Below are 23,751 nucleotides of genomic sequence, written 5' to 3'. Positions count from 1 at the left end.
TCATGTAGCCTTTAAAACCACGTTTTGAAAACTTTGAAATCCAAAATTTTCTAGGTACTGCCTAAAATATGCTTCTAGGGCTTTCATTTTGGAAAAATGCTGATTGTTTGGCGAAGTGTTTCAAATTTCAAAACATTAAAAATACTCCTCTCAGCTCCTCCCTTAAACTCTCATACAGGCGCTCCTATAGGGACTCTAGGCGCTCCTGTCCCCAAATCATTGGATTTGTCGATATATACCCTCAAAATACGGCTATTTTTTGCATTTGTTTAGAAAACCTTTTGCATTATTTTAATTTATTCGCGAAAGAGTGCTTTTGCTCTTATGAGGAAGCAAATTGAAAATAACAATTTCGGTTCTCGTTGTATATAGGGAATCTGTAAGAGGAAAAACCGCTAAATTATTACTTCAGTTAAGTCATCTACTCCTTCGTAGTTTCGATTCGCAGAAATTACTTTATAGCAATGATTTTGCATCTGGCATCAAAACTGCGCTTTTGATGTTAATGAGAGGCTATCAATAAAAAACAAAAAATAAAGAAAGAAAACTCTGAGCAACTAACGAAGTAAAGAAAATGTTTCTGTCAAAGTTTCGTTGATTACAAATTGAAATTATCTATCCCAAGGAATTACATCTGCAGGTAACATTAATAAATAGTGATTTAAAAATTTGCTTGGTTTCATCTGTAAACAAAAATATTACATTATGTATGTTTGTGTTATTCATCAATCTGAATGAATAAATAAACAACACATTTTATGCAAACATCAGTGAAATGACCTCTTCAAATATTTATAAATCATTTAATTTTGTTTTGTGTGCAAGTCATAAATAATAAATTTCGTTGTCAGGCATGACTCATTGGATGGATGTCGTTAAGTACTATTTCTATTAATGATGTAATTTTGGTCTTTCTGCAAAGCAATAATCTTACCTGTAATGCCTTGTTTTCAAAAATTTGAATCGTTTTCCACGATGAAAATGCGTTTTCACGCTTAATTATTTTCTGAAAATTAAACAAATGTGAGGGAGATATCGTTCAAATTATTTTACATGTATCAAATCTCTATTAATGACTATCAAATCATTATTTTGTTTGTGTGTGCTTTTCTTAATTTTAAACTATCCTAATCTTCTTCATTTTAAGTTTAACTTTCCAGAAAGTAAATCTTTAATGCATTATTGAACTACATGCAAAATATCAGTGGACTATCTCTATTCTGAACACTCATGGGACCGAACAAAAGTGTTCCGATTGTGGGGGTGTTCATTATAGAGGGAGACTGGATAATGCATGTACATGTATTCGATTGGGTTAATGTACTATATTCAGTACGTTACCCCAGTAACTGAGGAGAGGTGTTGAATTTTGGATTGATTGCTAGTGCAATGTCTAATTCAACTCGGTAGGACTTAAACTCTTGCATTTATTTATTTCATTTTTTAGTTTAAAAAGTTTAACATAACATTCAGTACAATACCTGAAAAAAAGTTTTTTTTAAAAATCTGTTTTTTCATTGCGTAATCTCATGCAAGGTATGTGCTATCATCCAAGTAAAAATGTTTTCAGGTTATTCTCGGCCGCATTTTGCTTGAAGGTAATCATACTTAAATGGTCTTGAAAACAACTTGATACAATATTGGAGTCTTGAAATATAGTTAAACTTTCGGCTCATATTGATCAGCTGAAAGATTTCATGTGATGCAGTAATATTCAGGAAAATAATTTTTCTTTTTCCTCTATCCATTTTCTCTTTAATGCCATTTAATCAGTGATAAAATCGTGAATGTGTTTTTGGCTTTCCAGTTATACTTATAGGAATTCTCCAGTATCAATTGGTGAGCATGTTTAGTATACAGAGAGGTGATAATTGAAAGGGATTGAAAATAGCGTTCATAATACTGGGGTGTTCATGGTAGAGAGAGGTCAGCCTATGTTGAATCTATGGAGTTTTGCCGGGACCATCAAAATGTGTTCATGATATCGGGGTGTTCACATTAAAGAGTGCTCAGATAGAGGGAGTCCACTGTATATTTTTTAAAGTTAAATTAGGTATTGTTTACAGTTTGCCCGAGACCATACTTATGTTAGTTTTGAGAATACAAGTAGTCTTAAAATTGCTTCGATAAAAATATTTGCTTCTCACAGTTAAAAAAAAGACAATAAAATATTTAAGAAAATTTGTTTGGACGAGAAAAAAATTTGCGTTGTAAAATTATTGAGTAATGAAGAGAAAAATACTAAGTTAAAATTTTAAACTGTGTTTCTTAAAAATTAAAGTATGTCAAATGGTGTGCCTGATCGTTAAAAGCGAAGGTTTGTGGATACGGACGGATGTTTTGTGTTTAAATCTGCAAATATGGGTACCAATATGAATCTTAATATTTTTTATCCAACTAAGTCCAGTGCACATGCAAAAGTTGTCATGGAAAATAATACTTTATTATTAAATGCAATAGTTTCTTTAAAAAATCATCTACGGCGAAATAATTCTCAAGAATATGATTTATTCTTAAAAAAAGTCTGATAAGATGAGTTGGGAGAATTGGGAAAGCGCTGCATTTATGCTGAAATAAAAGGTGAATTTTTTTCTTGCTTGTCCAGTAAATGTAACAGCAAACCTCAATCTAGAAATAATTTTTCACATTCTATCTCAGCATAAATGCAGTGCCTTCAAATTTTCCCACTCTCCCCTATTCTTGAAATTACAGATCTGGCAACACCTTTACAGGATAAACACATAATTTAAACAAACCTTTTTTTGAAAAATTCCTGGGAAAGCCAACAGTACAAACCTCAAATCAAAAAGAACTGATATTTAATTGCAAAAAATGATACATTATTTTAATTTCTTTGAGAAAAAAAAAGTTTTAAAATGGAATTTAATAGTATTTTATACTTACCTATATAGAATTCCAAGTATGTAAGGAAATTTAATAAAGTGAAAGATCCGTTTTTAAGATCTACTAAATTCGTAACTGATATGGATACTAGGGCTGGGTGATGCCTAGTATCCACAAGTGTGAATCTTAAATCGTTAAAACCGGTTTAGATTTTTTTCTAAAAACCGATGCATCAATTACTGCTCCAATGTACAGGCACCAGTCCACGGTTGCTGCCATTTTAATTTCTAATTTTTTCACATTAATGTTAATTAGTCAATCCAATCAGGCTTAACAATGAAGGTGCGAAGAGCTCATTTCTCCCAAAACATCTAAGAAATACACATAAGTTTTTAGTTATTGAAGAAAGAGCTATTGATGAACTGGTAAGTTGATAATATGTAGTCACTTGTCAGAAAAAAGCAAAATTTGAAGAGCAAAATGACAACAAAAAATGCAGACATGTATTTTATTTTGGTGTTACAAGCCATGGAGTTCCTAGCACAGATGTCACTCGAGTTCTCATAGTGTCACCGACACCTCACCCCCCCCCGAAAAAAAAACACTTCATAAATGTTTTATGTTCATATGAAATTTATATAATTTTCAGATTCCTATTTTTGTGGCGTAACAAAAGTTGGAAAACAAATAAAAATTGAATCCATTTTGTCCAAAATTTGCCCTAGATGACATATGTAACCTCCCCCTTCTCCTGCAATATTGGGCACTCTTTTTTTGTTAAATTTGTGAATTAAATATAAGATATATTGGTGAAAGTTTTCAGAATTAAAGTATTTATATTTTTTGTAAACTTTGAAATCCTCTTTGAGTTACCCGGTGCGATCCCCCCCCCCCCCCCAGCTACTGATTGCAAGGATTATTTTTTTTATGTAAGAATATGTGAGCTTTTGAATGGAATACATGACTGCATCCATTTACTTATCCCTTTTTTCATTGAAAAACAGGCTCATTGTAATCTCAAAACTTGTCTTCAATATTTTTCACTAACTTGCGATTTTAGCACTGTTTTACAATATAAATTCCTTTCTGGTATCGGAATCTGTTTATTTGTGTCTGGCCATGATATATATTTTTATACCTTGTGTGTATTTTGTTAAAATTTAAACTAAAAAAAAAAAACTTACATAGTTATGCATTGCTACTTCGCGATGCAAGGACGTAGAAAGTGCTACATCACCCAGACCTTATGGATACAGATATTTTTTCCCCTCGGATATCTAGCAGATCACTCATTGTAGCCCATTGGTTTGATAATTTTTGCTCTGTGAGTGAAAGTAAGATATTACCATCTTATGTATTATGCAGTTTCTTCTGGAGTTAAAATTTTATTTGTTTCTTTCATTTTTGATGCCTCATATAATGCAAACCAACAATGTTTTTCACCAATCTATATCTTTTAAATTCTTGAATATTTTCCTTTCCATTTAAAATTAAGGAACTTTTTATAATGGTATATCATTTTTTAATCAGTGGCTTTGATTTGTTTTATTTCATACTAAATTCAAAGAAATACTTTGCTTGATACATCTATTGAATTTTGTAACTATTGTTAATTCTCTTTTGGTCATGAAAAAAGTAACATTGTGTTCTTTTTCTAGAAACTAAAATGCCTCAAGAGTCTTTTGATAGTTATGTAGGCCAAATTTTATCCAAGGTAAGTTTAGAAATTAGAAATTCGATATGTTATAACTTCTTTCTTTTCAATCAAGTAATATAGCATATTGTATAGATTTTCCTTTCTTTTTATCAACTTTTCAGTACATTAAATTCTGCTTTCTTCCAATTAGAGGAGGATGACCCAAAGTGGGTAGGTTTTCAAAAAACGCTCAAAAATTGTAGTTTTGTTTAGTTAATTGCAGCAATTTCGGTTTTATTTCCTAGCAGGGTTCTTGAACTTCAAAACAAAAAGTGATTTTTGTATTATTTCAAACCCAATATTTATTTATTATCAAACTTAACAAACATGTGAAAAACCCGCTTTGCCCTACCATTGAGCCCAAAGCGGGTAAGTTTAACTAATTGTGGTTTGGTACATTTTCCAATCAAATAAGAAGTTATATATGATTAAAATAGTTGACTGGTTACCTGCTAGTATGTAAAAAAATATAAAACAGTTGTACTTATCCAATTTAAAGTCAGTACATTTGTTTATAAAGCATAAAGAAATAACTGAGTTAATTAATAGACTAATCAATTGCTATCCTAAAAAATAGCTTTTTAAAGTTATACTTATCCTATTGAAAGAGAAAATGTAAGTCAGCACACGAGTCAAGAAATTTTAAATAAATATATGATAAAATCCTATACCCGCTTGGCCCGACCTGCTTTGCCCAAAGGCACATTTTTTATTTCAATAATTATAACCTTAAATTAACAATTAAAAAAAAGGAACCATCGTAGTTTATAGGTGGATGGTATCCGAATAAGTTAATATTATTGACAATTAAAAAAATAAGCGGGTCTTCGACTAATGACAAGCTGCAAAATTTCATTTTTAAAAATGAAGTATCATTTTTTTAAATTTTAAGCCTGATTGTGACCATTGAGAAGCAATAAAATGGAGGGAGTGAAGACTTTCATTCGTGAAATCCAGACCCCAAGTCACGTGATATATTTTAAAGTAAGCATTGGAAGAACTCAGGTTTCTTTCACTTGTTTCACACAAAACGTGCTAGCCATTTGTCGTTGTTGAGTCATATGACTTGGGGTCTTTGGGTCAGCTTTTGCTACGCCAGTGATTGGACTTGCTCCTTCCATCTTAATTCCTGCTCTAAGGCTGCGCCATGTGGCTTCACGGCTGCATCACTTGGACTGATAACTCGGGGGTGTTGGGGGTAAACACGACATGCGTATTTATCGCTGCAAACACACCATGGGGGGGGGGGGGGCTACCCGCTTTAGGCGACCTACCAGCTTTGGGCCACCCTCCCCTACGTGTGGTATGTCTTGAACATCATATAAAAGTGGATTATTCTTTCATTGCAATCTCTAATATGTAAATATTTAATTTCTTGTGCTACTATTTGTTTCAAGGACAAAATAAAATACTTCTAAGGCATTACACTTTTAATTACAACATTATTTTCTATTAATAATGACACCAATTACTTTTCAGAATAAAGGTTTTATTAGGATTTTAAGTTTAGTCAACAGTGCAACATTGCAGGTAACAAAGTCAGCAGAATGCTTGGGTTTATAAATAGATCTACTTCAAACAAATCTAAGAAGGTTCTTCTGCCTTTATATATGAGTTAGACCTCATTTGGAGTAAGATGTTCATTTTCTGTCTCCTGATCTAAAGAAAGGGAAATATATTTCAGAATTGGAAAGGGTTCAAAGAAGGGTTACTAGACTAGTAAGGGGAGATTTAGGCTATGATAACAGACTTAGCAGGCTTAATATGTATAGCCAGGAACAAAAGAGAGTCAGAGGGGACATGATTCAGTTGTTTAAATTTATCAAAATGAATGATGTTAAAGGATTAAATTTTTGCACGGAAAGCAGGATGATAGGTCATTATTTTAAGCTACTCAAATCTCGGCTAACCTAGAAATTAGGAAAAATTATTTCTTTATTAGGGTCATGCGCAATTGGAACAGCTTACCGGAAGAGGCGGTAATGAGCAAGGAAGTGGATAGCTTTGAGAGGGCCATTAATCTTCATTTCGGGACTAATAAACTGACTAGGACCAGCCTAGCTGTCCCCAGAGCCTGTTGCTAGTCGTCACATTTGTATTTGTATTTTTTTAAATGTTTTTATAAGTGCTCACTAGTTTTCAAAATCCCTTGAACCATCTTTAAGCTGTAAAATCCCTTGAGGTTACATCTAAAAGCTCTTTTCTAGCAATTGTAAAAAGTAGTCTATTTCTTTTGTATTGCATTTAAATCATAATAGATGCTGAATGATCTGCCTCAATCTCAAATTTGCTAATATAATATGTTAATGCCAAAATATTTTATCTGTCATAGGTAGATTTAAACATTTTGGGTCCTTTTGCAATGTATTTTTGGGGTCCTCTTAGCGTATTGATTTTAAAATTAGCATTTTTGGGAGATTTCTTTAATTATTTCACTGCTAATATCCGTTTATAAGGGCATCATGTATGGAAAGATTTTAAGTCAGTTTAGCTTTGAAAAAGTCTTTTGTACAATCATGTTCTATCTTAGTAAACTTCCTCAAAAAAATTAATTTAGCATCTTTCTTACTATTATTAACAATTAGAATTATGAAAAATTATTTGTTCACAGTTCTAAAAATTGAATACAAGCTTGAATATGCTACTTTTTGGTGATTCTAGAAATTATCCAAAAAGGTAAATGTTCCATTCCCCCTTTGGAGTAAAATGTAGGCTTTAAACAGTTTGTGAAGTTACAATTTCAAAAGAAAACAAATGAAAAACCCCATAAACCAGAAAAAAAAAAAAAAAAAAAAAAAAAACTGTCATTCTCGAAACTTGAAAGCAGATTATAAGTTACTGTATTTGTTTGTTTTACCTGTTTCAGCAGCCATTAGCTGGAGACTGCCACACCTCCTTTAGTTTATTCAAATTGCGATTTGGTGTTTCCCCGAAATCAGAAAAGGGTGAGGATGCTTCCCGATGAAAGGATATTTTAGTTCAATTAAAAGGTCTTACTGATAATAATTTTACAGTAGAAACGATGAGTTTTATTTGTTTATTTGTTGTATACTTCACCATGTGTAATTTTTGATAGTCATTTTCTTTAGTAATAAAAGCTTTTTGATGTTTAGTTAAAAAATTATGCTAAAAACTGAATGTTGACTCTCTTTCCATGCTGTATTTAGCAACAAGGGGATGGAGTTCTGTTTCAAGGTCAGACTTGCATGATTACCCTTCAGAAAAGATTCGCTTTCGTGATCAAATTTCATTTGCTCTTGATTGACATGATCATTTACTTACTTTATTTCAAAAGGAGAAGGAGATGCATAAAGAAATTCGAAAAAGAGGGTTTTGTGCATCAAAGGTTGCTTTAAATGCTGCAGAGTGCACTGCCTGCATAAAAGTGCCTACATGCATTTAAATTAAATATTTTTTGCTTATTGTTTATGTTTCAATCCGTGAAAACTGAGAGCAATAGTTGAAGACTTTTGACAAACACATTGCACACCCTACTAAATGTGTCTGAAATTTAAGTTGAAGAACTATTGTTTATCATCTGTCTGTAACTTCTCTTTTTTAAACTTTTCCCTTCAGCTTGTAATAAAATAATGCTCTTATTTCCAATTCTTGTAAAAACAATATGTTTCATTCTTCTCTAATTACTTTAATGTTGCTATCATTTAATATTTTGCTATGGTTCATTATTAATTCTTTTTTCTTTTTAATTTTTAGTATCAATTTCCTGATCGGGCCAAACGTGATGTCTGTGCTGCCATACGAGAATATCAGAATCTTAGAGTAAAACTAGATACTTACGGTAAACAGTTCTTGCTTATTAATTAAACACATTAAAATTTATTTTTAAAAAGTGCAATTTTAAGTGAAGGAATGTAATTGTAAAATTTAACTATTTTGGTAAAAGTTTTCTGTTTGGATGTGTTATTGATATTGTAGGAAATAGGTTCATATTAGGTTATTTTATTTCTCATACTGAAATGTGCATTTATTTGTGGATACTTTAAAAGAAATGAGATTCCAATATTATAAGTACTGAATTCTGATGTCTCAAGCCTCCATTTGTTTTTCAAGAATTAAATATACCAAAAATTTATTATCCATATCTAGTTCATAATGGGTAGTTTTATTTTTATAAAAGGAGTAAGGTGTCGAAAGATATTGTCTGTATCAAAAAAGGTTATGTTTGTGTCAAAAAATTATTATTCCATATATTTATTTTACTAAAATATACTTTAAATTGCAGTATAGCATAATTAAACCATATTAGAAAAATTGTTGTAGTTTGTATTTATAAAATAATAGTATAGTATACTCTTTGCTAAATGTCACATAAATATTAGAACATAAATTAGTTGAAATAATTTTATTGAAGTGTAAAAGTTAACAAAATGTCCCATGGGCTAACAAGCTGGCAGCTGTAAGTGTCCACAATTGTCTAGTTTCAATCACTGTATTCACTTTTACTTAAATGTAAAGAATTTTTAAATGATATAGGGGGAAAGGGGGCCTCATGTGAAAACGTGGCACAGTGAACATGGTGTGTTTTACTAAGATTGCTTCAAGCAAAAAATCTGGAAAAATGCTCAAATAAGGACAGTACCAGTTGTACCTCTTGGTCAAACATTTAGAGCAATGAGCCATTTTATGTGTCTGTGGTGACAACTTTGTTTTAGCAGGTGTTGAAAAATTCTTTTAACTGTTTTCTTCGCATGAAAACCTTTTCAAAGCTAACTGCAATGCTAAACCTAAGTATTACAAACCATTGTACAGGGTGGCGACAGATCAGGGAAATCAAGGAGATCATGGAAAAGTCAGGGAACTTTATTAATTAGGGAAAAGTCAGGGAAATATCAGGGAATTTTGAAAAAATAACAAAAAATCGGGGAAAATTGATTTTTTGAAGAAAAAATTTTTTTTTGCTTTGCAAAATTAAGTACTCTTGATTCCCTACGCATTTTCTGCATTATGCACTGCCGCATATTTGTGCATCTTTTTTTCCTCAAAGTCAAAGTATTGAATCTTACTTATTAACCACAGGATGAACTTCCAAAGATTGCTTTTGTGTCTGTTAGGTTGTTTATTTTACCTAGCTTGAAATTTCCTTTTACGCTTTCAATGCTACGTAAAATAAACAATCATACAGGCAAAGAGGAAGCCTTCAATTATGCCTTAACTCCTTTGCCTTTATTCCATTGTCTCGAAGTAATTAACGTACTATAATCACGATTTCAAGAAGAAATCTAGTTTTTGAATGAATACTATAAAAGCTTAAAAATTATTACTTCTTTGCGTTTTTAATTTAATTGCTAAAATTGAACTTTCAATTTAAAAAACTTTGTTTTTTGCCGTTATACTATTTGTTGTCACCGCAGATTATAAAGGTTTTCATTTCTTCAGACTTTAGTGATTCTTTAATTTTATAACCAAGTTGTATTCTTCTTTTATATATTTTGAAATGAACTAATTGCTTTTTTTTCCCTTTTTTCCGTCCTTGCATTTCAAAGTTGTTTGTTACAAAAGCAATCTAAGATTTTTTCTCGTTACGTACTGAAATCATTTGAAATAGAGTTAACTTGTGTACTAAAGAAAATATCTTAATTTTTTTATTGTTAAAATGCTGTATTCATTCATTAATTAAAGAAAAGCTCCATATGAATGGTTGTCAATTGGTTTCATCTGTTTTGCATAAATATGTCAATTAGTTATATAAGAATAACTATATTACTTCTATTCTTTCACTATTACTTGTTATTCTTGCAACAATTATTATACTGTTTGAAAACTTAGTTCGAAATAATTTCAATTACTTTTTAGATCTATCATAAATACACATGTTTTTAAAAGTTATTTTAATAGTTTCTTAAATTCTTATGCTAAGTGGTTTCTGGAAGTAAAGTTTTTTTATTTAAATTTTCTATAATCTTTCCATGTATAAAAATTTAATATACTGTTTTGCAGGTCATCCTCCCCCCCCCCCTCCAAAATTATCTTTTTTTTTAAAACCATTTTATTAAAAAAATCAGTATATTTTTTAAATATATCTTTAGTTCAACAACTTTACATAACTTAAAACGTTTAAAATACTGCATTTTATACAAACATACAATAGATTTCAAGTAAAGCAAAGAAAGAAAACCATTATCATTGGTAATGTAAATCAGGGCAATTTGGTGAACTCAGGGGGTTCAGGGAAATCAGGGAAAAGTCCGGGAACTTTTTTTCACAGTTCCTGTCGCCACCCTGTTGTATGAACATTCAAATAAATTTATGACAATTTTTTAAATTTTTTTATTAAATTCAAAATTCTTTATCTTTTTGAGTTAGCTCTAAAGTAGACGATGGGGCACATGTGAACACAACATCTAGGGGCACAAATGAACAGTTCTAATAGTCACTCTCTGTAATATTATCATTAGTGCAGGATACTGTGAGTGTTATAATTGTGTATGAATTTATAATTATTGTTTTCCTATAATTAGTTTGTAAATTTATTGTTAATTGTTATTAATATTATTAAGTATTTATTTATTTATGTTTATTATTTTTATTTTTGAAATTTTTTGTTACTAAATTAAATTTTTAATTAAGTCAATAACTTAGTGTTATACAATACTTACAGGGAATAAAAAGACACAAAATATTTTCATTTAATTAAAAACTGAAGTTCAAAATCATAAATTATCAAACAATGTATGAAGCTTAAATGCAAAATATACAGTCAATTCGCAATAACTCGAAGTGCCCGATAACTCGAATATTACTATAATTCGAAGTTTTTGTCAAGTCCTGATCCCTTTGTCTTTAATTCCATGCTAATTATATTCAATATCTCAAAGTTAACTTCTTTTAACTTGAAGTTTTTTCATAGATGACTTGAAATTTATTTCAAAGGAATGAAAAAAAATAAATAAATAAATAAATAAATAAATGAAAGAAAGAAAGAAAAAGTAATTCTATGAGAGAAAAATTCCTTCACCTTCACTTGTAATTCCTGCACAATAGACCTCTAAAGCAAGGAAAACACATTTTGAGCCAATGTGCAATACTCGTGCGGAAACGAGTATAGCTTGTTTCTTTTTGTTGTACTACACTGTTTACACTTAGACATGTTGCTGGAGTATGAATCTGCTTTTAAGCTGTCAAGTAGTCAAGTCGACTCATTGTACCTTTATTCAAAGGCTGACCTATGTTAAGATGTGTTTTCCTTTATTCTTTAGTTCAATCATTTGCTGATAAGTTCCCGAGAGAGAGAGAGAGAAAGAGAGCGAGAGGGTTTTTTTTACTATTAAAGGTGTCTAAGCAAAAGCTAAACATCTTGGATTTAGAAAGTAAAGTAAATTTTATTTATAACATTTAAAGGAATCCAACAATGAAAAAGAAAGATATTGCACTGAAATATGGAAAACCTCCAAATTAACTCTGTCAATGATATTTAAAAAAAAAACGAAATTAAAAAAAAAAAAAAAACGGTATTAATCCATGAATCCGAATTTGAAATGAATGAAGATGTGCACCTTTCCTGATGTAGAATCAGCTTTATCCAAGTGGTTCCAGCAGTATTGAAATCAAGACCATGTCATTCCTATAAGTGGGTCTTTGCTGCGTGAGAAAGCACCGAATTTTACTATATACTGGACATAGTAAATTTCCAAGTCAGTGCTGGATGGCTTTTTTTTTTCACTTTTCACTCCAGAGTCCCCCTTACCTTCCACAATTTGTGGCTTAACCAGTTGGATGAGACCCTGAAGACAGCTCTGATTTTTTGAACCAGACCAGAAACTGAGCAATCTCTGGTCCAGCACACCCAGAGATATTGTTTCACTAGGAGGACTTTGTGACTAAGCATATTTATCGTCCCCAGTCACTATTAATGAAGACGGTGGATCTTTGACCAGCGATGATCGAACCCTGGTCACCAGTCCGATGCCTTACCGATCAGGTCACCACGGTCTCAGTGCTGGATGGCTGGAGAAGTTCAAGGCCAGACATAACTTCGTCTTTAGAATTCTTCACAGAGACTCTGTGCATATAGAACTTAAAAACTTCTAAGTTCTGTAATTTTGTCTGTTATATGTGCATGTTAATTAAAATATTCAATATTTTTTAATGTCAAAATGTTGAAAACCGAAACTAGCGGTAAGTCGAACTTCCGATAAATCAAAGTTTTTCGTTGATCCCTTTAGATTCAAGTTATCATGAATTGACTGTCTATAGAATAACCCTTACATAATAAAAAGTTATTTGTATTATGCAGTCATATTAGTTTTTTTCTAGTCTGTTCTGTGATCAGAACAGGCTACCAGGCTTTAGAATTTGACAGTGAGCAGTTATATATTCGCAAAAAAATTTTTCTTAGTAGAACAATTACTGTACAATTGAAACTGATTCAGTATAGGTTACAAACCCTTCATCGTATTTGTTATTTATGTATATATTTTGAAGAATTTTCGTTTAAAATGCTATGCTTCTCCTGCATTTTTTATCCATGTTCATATGTGCTCCAAGCCTGTTCACATGTGCCCCTCTATAGAGGCACATGTGAACAACTGAAGATGTTTCTTAAAAATACCATAAAGTATAAAAATATTTTTGTTAAAAATCCCAACAGAATCCATTGCACAAAGAAAAGTTTATTCAATCACAGAGACACTGAGCGTTCAGAAATTGATACTATTTTTTGAAAAATAAAGAATTGAAAAAATTTGTTCATGTGTGCCCCTTTTTCCGCTAGTTTTTTTTTTTAATTTTATTTATTTATTTATTTTTTAAATATTGCCCACATGTATTTGAGACAAATCTCATTTCTTCATGAAAGTGTACAAGTTTAGACTTCATTGAATATTATTATTATTATCTTTTCAATTTCAAATTTCGTTGTTCTTTTTTTATTATTAGTGATTTACTAAACAGTGTTTCTAATTAAAATATGTTGTAATCTTTTTCCCTCAGTTTTTAATGATGGTTCTAGACAAGAATTAGCATGCTTAGATGGCACAATTCCAGTTATGTATAAAGGTAAAAATTTTCTAGTCATTTTAAAATGAAAGTACAAAACTTCATATTATTTTAGAGCCCCTTTTTTTTCACAATTTGAACTGATTGAATGAATTTGTTTTTAATTTATATGCAGATACAGTCGAACCTCCATATATCGAACTTCCACATATCAAAATTTTCTATATATCAAAGTCTCAGCAAATTTCCAAGTCCATTACATAGAAACGTTGTTTCTATGCATCGAAAAAATTTCTATATATCGAAAAAAATTTCGAGACATTCATAGATTTTTTTTCCACTTTAGACCATTTGTCTCATGGAAAATGAATGTTAGGGGAGAAAATTATGTTCACTAAAGGTTGCTACTAAACCTCACAAGAAATCTAGGGTTGAGGGGCGGCTAGATGGGTGTTATTCCGTTCTGGAGTTCTTAAATTCCCACAAGTTTATTTCAAATCTTAGTTGAAACCAGTAATACCGTAAATTCAGTTTTAAGTAATCCGTATTGTCAGTTGATTATCATTTTTAGTCTTTTTAGCTTCAGTGAAAATCATAAAAGTTAAGTAGATTGAAATTTTACTTTTCTCTCGATTACATTGTCAAAACGAAAATTCCCTAATGTTGCGTATCAAGTTGAATAGCTGAAGAAGGAAGATGTATGAAGGTCTTTCTGATAAATTTAGTATTTTCGCTAGCAGAGTTCCTGCTATTATGAGAAAACCGCAGTAAAAGTACTGATATTTACAGTAAAGCCACTCAAAACATGAAACGGCATAACAGTTGGCCAAAACTAGCTTTAATTTTAATGTTTTAGGAGATTTTTATGATAAACTAAGATCATTTCTATGTATTGAAATTTCAATATATCGAATTTTTTTTCCGGCAATTTGCTAATTTGATATATAGAGATCCGACTGTATATATATATATATATATATATATGGATAAAGTATTGAACTACATACAATTCGGAATTTTTTTTTTTGACTATGAAAAATATTATTTATTCATAAAAATAATATTTTTCATAGTTGGTGTGAATCCCAATGTACACCTTAAACAAGCATTTCTTAATTTATATTGCTAATACATGTACCTTGTACATCAGGAAGGAATTGGTGCACGAATGCCTTTCCAGTACTGCTTTTCTAGAAAAATTAATTTCCCCTTTCACATAAAATTGGTCATGACTCGTTTTTCCCTTGGCATTTGGGTACTGGACAATTTAAGAATTCAGCCCTGATATACATATTTTGTCCATAAATATATTTACACTAATCATGTGAAAATAATTAATATTTGTCCTATTGATTTATTTAAATTTGATAAATGTCTCGCATTTAATAATAGTATGTTTTTGACAGGAACTTATTATCACATACCAATTTGTATTTGGTTGATGGATTCACATCCATATAGTTCTCCTATGTGTTACGTAAAGCCTACTGCAGACATGCAAATCAAAGCCTCTCGCCATGTCGATACAAATGGAAGGATATACTTGCCATATTTGCACAATTGGCAACCAGTGAGTACTTAATCATAAGTTGAAAAATGACAATTGTTATTTTGATATATATATTTTATAATTCTGTTTACTCTTAAATGATCTACATGTTTAATTTTTATTAATGCAAAAATAGGGAAGTTTTTCAGCCCAAGCATAATATATGTCAAAATAATATCTACCTCAGAACGCAAGTCACAATTGCTACTTTACAGGAGAGTGGAAAAACGGTTGCTTGTTGCATACAAAAGATTGGACTTGCAGTTTTTTAACACTGGTAAATTATTACAAGAGTTTTTTTTTTTTTTTGATTGCGTTCATATGGTTTGATATGGAGTAGGATTCTACATATAATACACTAATAAGAAGGAAAATCGAAATTTTTGGACTTACATTAGTATAACTCTAAGGTACAGATACACTGCTCAACATTGAAACTGCAACACCATGAAGAAGATTTCTGGAAGGAATGAAATTTTTCAAAAAAACAGAGACAGCAAGGAACAATAAGTATCTCTATTTCAAACTGATATTCAGATTACAGAACGAGAATGGCGTCGACTCAGTAGGATGTAGGACCACCAAGAACAGTGATGCACAAAGAAAAATGCCTAGATATAGAGTCAATAAGAGGTCAGATAGTGTCCTGATAGATGGCTCTCCATTTGCAGTCGACCATTTGTCAAAGTTCGTCCTCTGAACGAGGCAGGGTCAAAGTTTGCAAACAGTGTCCAATCATATCCCACATGTGTTCTATAGGTGACAGATCAGGAGAGTATGGTGGCCATGAAAACATCTGTACACCTTGTAGAGCATGTTGGGAGGTGCAAGCACTTTGTGGTTGGGCGTTATCTTGCTGAAAAATGGCATTAGGCACCCCTTGAAAGTAAGAGATTGCCACCGGCCACAGCACATTCTGCTTCTATCGGTCAGCCATCATAGGGCCCTGAATACGAGCTAGAGGTGACGTGGTATCATACACAATAGCATCCCAAACCATGATACCGCATTCTCCAGTGGTGGGGTGTTCCACAGTTGCTGCCAGATTAGACCTGGCTTCATGTCAAGACCACACTCATATGCAGCGACAATCACTGAAAAAACAGAAGTGCCCAAAACTTGATAAAGAGTCCCAGAAACGTGGAGAGATAATCAAACTATACTGCAGCCCCATAACTTACATGAACTCCTTGTAAAGACTACATTTCTTTTGTTCCTTTAATTGATGTTTAATTCTTAATATTTTTAATCTTATGTTCCTTTGTTGTTTTTCTAGTTCTCATTTTGATTGCTTGTGTATTTTGCTATCTTACTTGCTCTTTTGAAATACCCAAGCTTCTTTAAATGTATTGTTTGGTTTCTCCGATAAAACCATATGTAACAACAACAAAATCAATGAACCCAATTCAGTAGTTACTCCTGAACTTTACCAACAAATAATATTCTTTAGTTTAGAAGTGCTCATAAACATCTTTGAGAGAGATCAATATTGCAAAAGTCAGCTGATTCTTTTGTTATTCAAAAACGTTCATTGTTAAGTCATCATAATGTTTGTCATTAAAAAAAGTTGACAGAAACTTGTGTAAATTGTTTTCAATTTTTGTATTTTCTTTATTTTGGAGTTATTAACTGATTTTCAATTTGGTCTGCTCAAACTTCCATCTTAGTTAAATAGATTAAAAGTGAACAATCCTCCTCTCCACAGGTGCTAATAGGCTTTGTTTCTCTTCTATGTTTTTATGTTTTGCTCTTTTCTTTAATGTGTTGAATCATTTTTCTTCATGAATATAGCTTACCCAACATTGCTTGAAGCATAAATACACCTGTGTGATATAGAAAAAAATCTGTTGAGATTAAAAAATCAAAATGACTTGATTTCTCTTAATCAATGTGACTCAACAAGATCTCTTTGTCACTAACTCGATTTCTGAAAAAATACTATTGTAATGTTATGTTCCCAAAGAGTTTAATGTAATAAAATGTATATTTATAGGCAAATTATCAAACCTAAGTGACAATGATCCTATTCCAAAAAAAAAAAAAGTTTATGGTAGAGATGGGTACACTTTATTATGGTTTTACTATTTACAGGTATATTGTTGCAAAAAAAGAGTTAATTAAAACATATAAAACTATATTTAGAGTATTATGTGCAGTGAAATTTATATTGGTTACATCATGAATAGTTGTTTTTCTTTCATTTTGAGCAAATATAAATAGATGCACTAACATTGTAAAGGTGATTTTATTTCTACTGCTATCTTCAAGTATATATTCAGTATGACAATAATTTAATTGTTGAAGATTCTAACTTATAAGCTCTGACTCATGAGTTACAAAAAATCTTCTCTTGAATCAAAAAAAAATTTCCATGATTTGTAACTCCTTGTGAAATATCGACTTTTTTGAGCTATTGGAATTGCAAAAACTAATGAGTTATAGTTAAGAAATTCACTTAATTTTCATTCTTCCAATCATGATATATGTGAATTTAATTATGCATCAGTATAATTTTCAAAGTGCATGTTACCTGACCAGACTCTGTATCACCAATATACTGTTCATATTATCACCTCAGAGCTACAGTAAGATATCTTAGTGTTATTTCTGGGATTAGATATCTTACTGTTGCTCTGAGGTGGCAATATGCCTGAAAGGTATATAAATATAACTGCTTTGCATAAATTTTTCACAATTCCTTATTGTATAAAGTACTCTTCATTTGCTGTCATATTTTGTCTGACTTGATGTTTCTTCTAGGATAATTTTGATTTACTGGGAGTTATTCATGTGATGATAATAGTATTTGGAGAAACACCACCAGTATATTCAAAGCCAAAATTGCAAAATTCTTCTGCTTACACTACTACTCCTTATCCTACTGAGCCATCTAGTATGTCATATTTTTCTCATATTTCATTGCAATTTTTTGGTTGTATACTTTTATAATGCTGCTTGAGAGGAATAAATGTTTATCTCAACAGTTCGTTAGTTTTTAATGGTTTAGAAACTGATTTTCCTAGCTATTTTCATTGTTTTATAGTTAAGAAATAAAATTTACTAAAGGATAATATTTCGAGTTGAACTCGTCATTTACAAGCATCACTGAATACTGAAATCTTCAGTACAGAAGCTTCGTATCTGCTCTGCTTACAAATTTAAACAAAATCATGCTAAATTACAAAGGACTTGGGTTCTAATGTGATGGAAATAAAAAAATGAAAATACAAAAAATGAATTAAAATGCTTAATCTTACTGGGTACCTACTAATTTTAAATTAGTAGGTACCCAGGAATGCTGGAAATGTATTAAAATGTGTTTTACATGCTGGTAATATTGTAACACTATACTGAACTTTTTTTATTGAAATGCTCGAAAATACAAAAAAATTGAATGGAACATTTACCATTGATGTGAACTAAGATTCAAAATATGCAGTAGTCTGCAATAACCCAGTCTGGGAACATTTTTTTTTTCAAATGGAGACATTTTTTTCTAACAAATTTTTACTGTATTTAATTTTATTGTATATCCCAGAGATAAACTGTCAAAACTATTTTGATTCAATTTGAATATCTGAGCTAAATTTCTTACGCATAGATTTTAAAGTCAAACGTGACAAGAAAGAGGTGGGGCGGGGAGGGTGAGAAAAAAGAAAAATTGTGTTGACAAATAATAATTGAAATTTAAGTTCTGAAAATGCAGTGTCATCGATTTACATCTGTAATTACGGTTCGTAATTTTTCACTTATTATATGAAGAAGTGCAGGAAAGCATAAACTGTATGGAGTGATTTTAGGCCTTTCACTATATAAAAGGAGTTGTTAGCTAAAAACCTAATACGGAACAAAGAAATAAAATTTGTGTTATCATTATGGGTGCCCCCCCCCCCCAAGAGCAAAGGCAAACCCCATTAAATATTGCAAAGACCGCCCCCAAATCAAAAGCCCCACCCAAAAAAGGAAAAAATACCCCTCAAAACACCCCCCTAAAAATGTATGACCCCCCTTAGGTGGGCAACCCTGATAGTTGAACAAAAAGAATGTATATGCAATTGATACCAAACAAATTACAATTGATACCAAACTATCAATTGTAATCACAAATTGCACCTCTAAATAGAGATTTCTTTATTTTTCATTTTGCAGTAAAGTTGCCAGCTTTTTAAAAAACATATTTGTGATATGAAATTTGAATTTTCAAAAATGTCATACTGGAAATGTTTGGAATTTTAGATCAGCAGATTAGTAGACTCTGTGTCTTACTCTGAATTTTTTTTCAGAGTAAGAAATAATAAAAATGAAATAATTCTTATGTATAAGCAGCTTATGTTTTATTTGTTTAATTTGTAAAATTTGTGGAAAGAGCTAAAAGAATAGCTTTTATTTGTTTGTGTTCATGAAAATATTTTCATGGCACATAATTTTAAGAAATGAAATTCTTATGAAAATAATATAAAATTTTAAGCAAAAACATATTTTGTTACTTCATTGAATAAATTTTGTTATTTACTGAGAACAAAAGGCTTTGACTTTTTATGTTATTTAACTTGTGAAGATTTATAAAATGTGCAAAAAATAGAAGAATAAGAGAAGACCTGATTAAATTCCTAAAACCTCAATAGTACAGATGAAAATTATAGTGGAGAGTAGCAATATTGCTGGACTTCATTCAACTTTATGTTTTAGTATTTGCTCTTGACCTTCTTGTTCTCTTAAAATTTGAACTTCGCTACATCACTTCCTTGAGAAGTTTGACAATATTTGTAGAAGTTTAATCCTTGTTGCTAATCTTTAAAAATATTTAATTTTTCGTAAAATTTGAAAGTATTAAAAAATACCTGAAAATTAGTCAAACATTTCTTGGCAATTCTGAGGGGTTTGAAAGAGTTCCACTGTCAGAATCACCACTGTGCCTGAAGACCCTTAAAAATTCTTGTGTTTTACTTTAGAAACAACTAAAGATAATTATTTTTACAGGTCATAGAAATTCGTATGTTAAGTTTTTTTTTTTTTGTAAATTATTGCATATTATTCAAGACAACAAAAGATAGCTTGAAAAAATACTTGTCCAAATTTCTGACCTGTCACACCAAGACTTCCTATCCTTGTTTTGTTTTAAATAGCATCAAAGTACATTTCATGCTCATTTAAATCTTGTTTTGCTTATTCCTAGTCATAATTTTAAGTGGGCTTTGGAATTTATTTTTAAAATGTAAAGTTTTTTAATTTTGAATGTATTTTGTATGTGAGCTGTATTTTGATACTTGAAAACTTGTGTCAATATGAATTTTTGAATGTTTCCTAAATTCTGCTGAAAAGGGAACATGCAGAGATTTAATTTAGACAAGTGGTGGCCCGGGCAGAAGCAAAAACTGAGGGGCCCCACTGAAAAGATATCAACAGTTTTAATCAAAAGTAAATAAATTTGTTTTGTAATTAATTTTTCAAAGCTTGCAAAGGTATGCCCCTTTGCTTTAGCTGCTAGAAGGCCTTCTGTTTTCCAGGTTATTATTTTTGATTTACAACAAAATATATATTGCACATGCGATCTATATTGACTTTCTAGTTGAAAATTAATTCTCCATCAACATGAGCAAATATTAGTATTTACCTATTTGCAATAACTATTACATGATAAAACTATTACGTACTAACATATGTAGTATGAAAACAAAATGCTTGGAAGTTACTTGTCCTTTTTGGTAGTTAATAATGAAAAAATATATGATTCTGTTTTTTGTCCACTCTAATGGGAGACATTGATTAGTTCACTTTATTTTATAAAAGAACAACTTTTGAAACAAATTAAATGGGTAATCTCAGAATTGATGAGAAAATCATATAATATTAAAAGCTTAGTTTTGAAAGTTCTAGATGTTCAGACAACTTGTAATTACAAGTTGCCCAATTTGGGGCACTTTTAAAGAAGGGGATCAGGCACCATCAACGGACTCACCTCCCCTAATTAATCACTGAACATCTTCTTCGTAACTGGTATAGTAACTGTATTTTATGCTATAATTTATACTCATTTGGCTCCTGGCCTCTGTTTGCATTCCTATTGGTTCCTTACTGGTTTATAATTATCTCATTGGTGTTTGGCTAATCCGCTATTTTTATCTTTTAAGCTGTATGCTTATTTGTTATTGGCTTTTGTCGGATGTCTTTTCATCCATAAGTTCATGACTTTTTGCATTGAAAAGGGCGTTCCCTGTAACGCCGAAACACGTGTCTGCAGTAATCTGCGAATTTGCTTTTCTGACGTTGTTTATTTCTTCTCCACTGTTCAGCACAAAGGTATTTATTTATCTCTTATTTATTTTATTTATCATATATGAACTTGTTTTTAAGTGCTTCTGAATTTTGTAATCACAGTCAGCCCCTTGTTAGTGAAGTCGTACATAACAAATTCACAGCTATAACTTTTACTGTATTATTTAGTGTATTATTTAAATATTTTTACAATATTATGGCTGTAAGGAAATTTTTACTTGGTCCGTTCAACTTCGCTACAAACAGGTGCCACTGTAGTAACAAGCGTACCATATCTTTTCAGGCCTGTGAAAACTTTTGGGTGAAGTCTTCTTTCCCCCTGCACATTTTTCATTTGTTATTATTTTTTTAACTTGGCCTGACTTGTAATTTATTTTTTAAGGATTTGATTTTAATAATTACTAAAATATAAATAATAGTTTTTTTCTGCGAGAAAAATGATGATATTTTATGTTTCTCAGGGCAGACTTCAATATAAATATTTTATTAGATGAGAAGAAAGACTACAAACCAACAGTTAATTTAAAGTAACTTTAGTAAGAGAATTTCTCAAACAAATTGGATGACAGAGTAATTGATGCTTTTCTTCTTATAAAGTTAACTTCATTGTTGAAGAGAATGCAGAATATTTGAGTACATTTTTGACATTAGTTCCATTATGCCATAGAAACATTTTATTACCATTAAACTTTATCACTACGTAAGTTATGATAGTTGAATTTTACAAGAAACTATTTCTTATTTAAAATTTTTTTGCATTTAATCAATGCTGTCTGCTCGTTTTGTAATTTTGCGGTTGTTTTTGTAGTATGTTCTTTGGAATTGTTTTTAAAGTAGTTCTCTGTTCTTTTTGCATACTTAATGATTCATGGCTTATAGGAGTTATTACCATTCATCATGGAAAACTGTGTAAGTGATGTTATGAGGAAAAATACGCTGATTTTTATAAATATGTTTCACTTTTTCTATTAAAAGTTTTTGCAATCACTTTCATAACTGTTAACAAATCTTTATACCATATTTTATATTACTGCAAGTAAAGGAAACTTTTACAACATTAATATTTCTTTTGGCAGGAAGAAAAAAAACATTTACGTAAATAAATCTCAATACCACCAGCTCATAATAAACAGCATCTTCCTAAAACAGAATATATTTTAGATAATCTTGGGGCTTTTAAGAACTTGAATCTTTTGCACAATTTTGTATTATAGAATATTAAATTACTTAAACTGTAACTTTATTCTTATATTCAGAAATTACTTAGAAACTAACTCTTTTATATTACAGGATTAATTCATACATTCCTCCCCTCCCCCCACCCGACCTTAATCTGTTACTTTTAAAACTTAACTATTCATTGTTTGCTGGCATTAATGTAATTCATTGAAAATACCAATCAAAATAAAAATATAACTAAAGTGAAATTAAATGAATACAGATGAACTGCAAATAATTTTATGTTCCTTCTAGGTTTTATGCCTATGCCCAATGTAGGTACAACTTACCCTCCATATCCACCTGTGCCAGCTACGGGTCCAGCTCCTTATCCTGCTGTATCATCTGCTTATCCTTCTTATCCTGGTAAGTTAACTAACTGTCAAATGTTTTTTTTTTTTTTTTTTTTTTTTTTTTTTTTAACAAGAGATGTTCTTAAGAATGTTATGAATGTTTCATACTTAAACAGCTCTATTCAAAACATATTAATGTATTTTCCTCCTGAAATATTTTTTATAATTTATGTCAAAATAACACAGGAAAATATTTCCACTGAAAATGAGGAAGGAGGGATGGAATGCAAATTACTGAGAATAAGTTTAGAACTTCTAAGGCCTTCTGATTAGAAAATGTGACTTTGGTTTGATGGAATGAATTTTTAAATATTTTATTTGAAATAAAAATTGGTTCTAATTTTCTTTTGTCTATTTCTCAATTGAATCCATAGTAAAGAAAGGGAGATTTTATATCTCTTTTTTATTCTTTGTAAATGTATCAGTTCTCATCAGGGAACCACATGAATTATGTAAAAGTGAATTTGAGAAAAAAAAAAGTAGAGTTGAAACCGCATAGTGAAACATGTTTTTGACGCATAAAAATCATTTACCCTCGTCCCTCTATTACTGATATATATATAGAGTCTTAAACTTGGACAACGTTTTAAGAAAATTCACCAAATTTAACGTTTTACTTTCTGAAAGAAACTTCAAAATGTGACTTTAAAAAAAATAATTTGAATTTTGACATCTTGAACTCAAGTTATATGTTTTTTGCAATCACGAGCATGTGTATATAGGCGTGTGGGTTTGTGTGTGGGGGTATGTGTGTTTGTGTGTAGAGGGCATGTGTATGTGTGTGTAGGCATGTGTGTTTGTGTCTGTGTTCTGGCATAAGTGTGTGGGTAGTTGTGTGTATGAGTGTTTGTGTGTGTGTG

At 30.8% G+C, this 23,751-nt stretch overlaps 1 protein-coding gene across 1 annotated transcript in view; it reads left to right on the top strand.

Moving 5' to 3' along the window:
• The first annotated feature begins 489 nt into the window (after positions 1-489).
• Positions 490-23,751, top strand: part of LOC129217432 (tumor susceptibility gene 101 protein-like) — a 40,797-nt gene continuing 17,535 nt past the window's right edge. Inside the window, exons 1-7 of the mRNA XM_054851766.1 lie at positions 490-640; positions 4,503-4,558; positions 8,255-8,339; positions 13,490-13,555; positions 14,902-15,065; positions 17,805-17,937; positions 22,794-22,904. Coding sequence (XP_054707741.1) covers positions 4,511-4,558; positions 8,255-8,339; positions 13,490-13,555; positions 14,902-15,065; positions 17,805-17,937; positions 22,794-22,904 — 607 coding nt within the window. The 5' untranslated portion in view covers positions 490-640; positions 4,503-4,510. The remainder of the gene's footprint in view (positions 641-4,502; positions 4,559-8,254; positions 8,340-13,489; positions 13,556-14,901; positions 15,066-17,804; positions 17,938-22,793; positions 22,905-23,751) is intronic.

Source organism: Uloborus diversus, chromosome 1, assembly GCF_026930045.1.
Source record: "Uloborus diversus isolate 005 chromosome 1, Udiv.v.3.1, whole genome shotgun sequence".
NCBI lineage: Eukaryota > Metazoa > Arthropoda > Arachnida > Araneae > Uloboridae > Uloborus > Uloborus diversus.
Note: the sequence above shows the minus strand (reverse complement) of the source record. Positions and strands in the feature narration are given on the sequence as shown.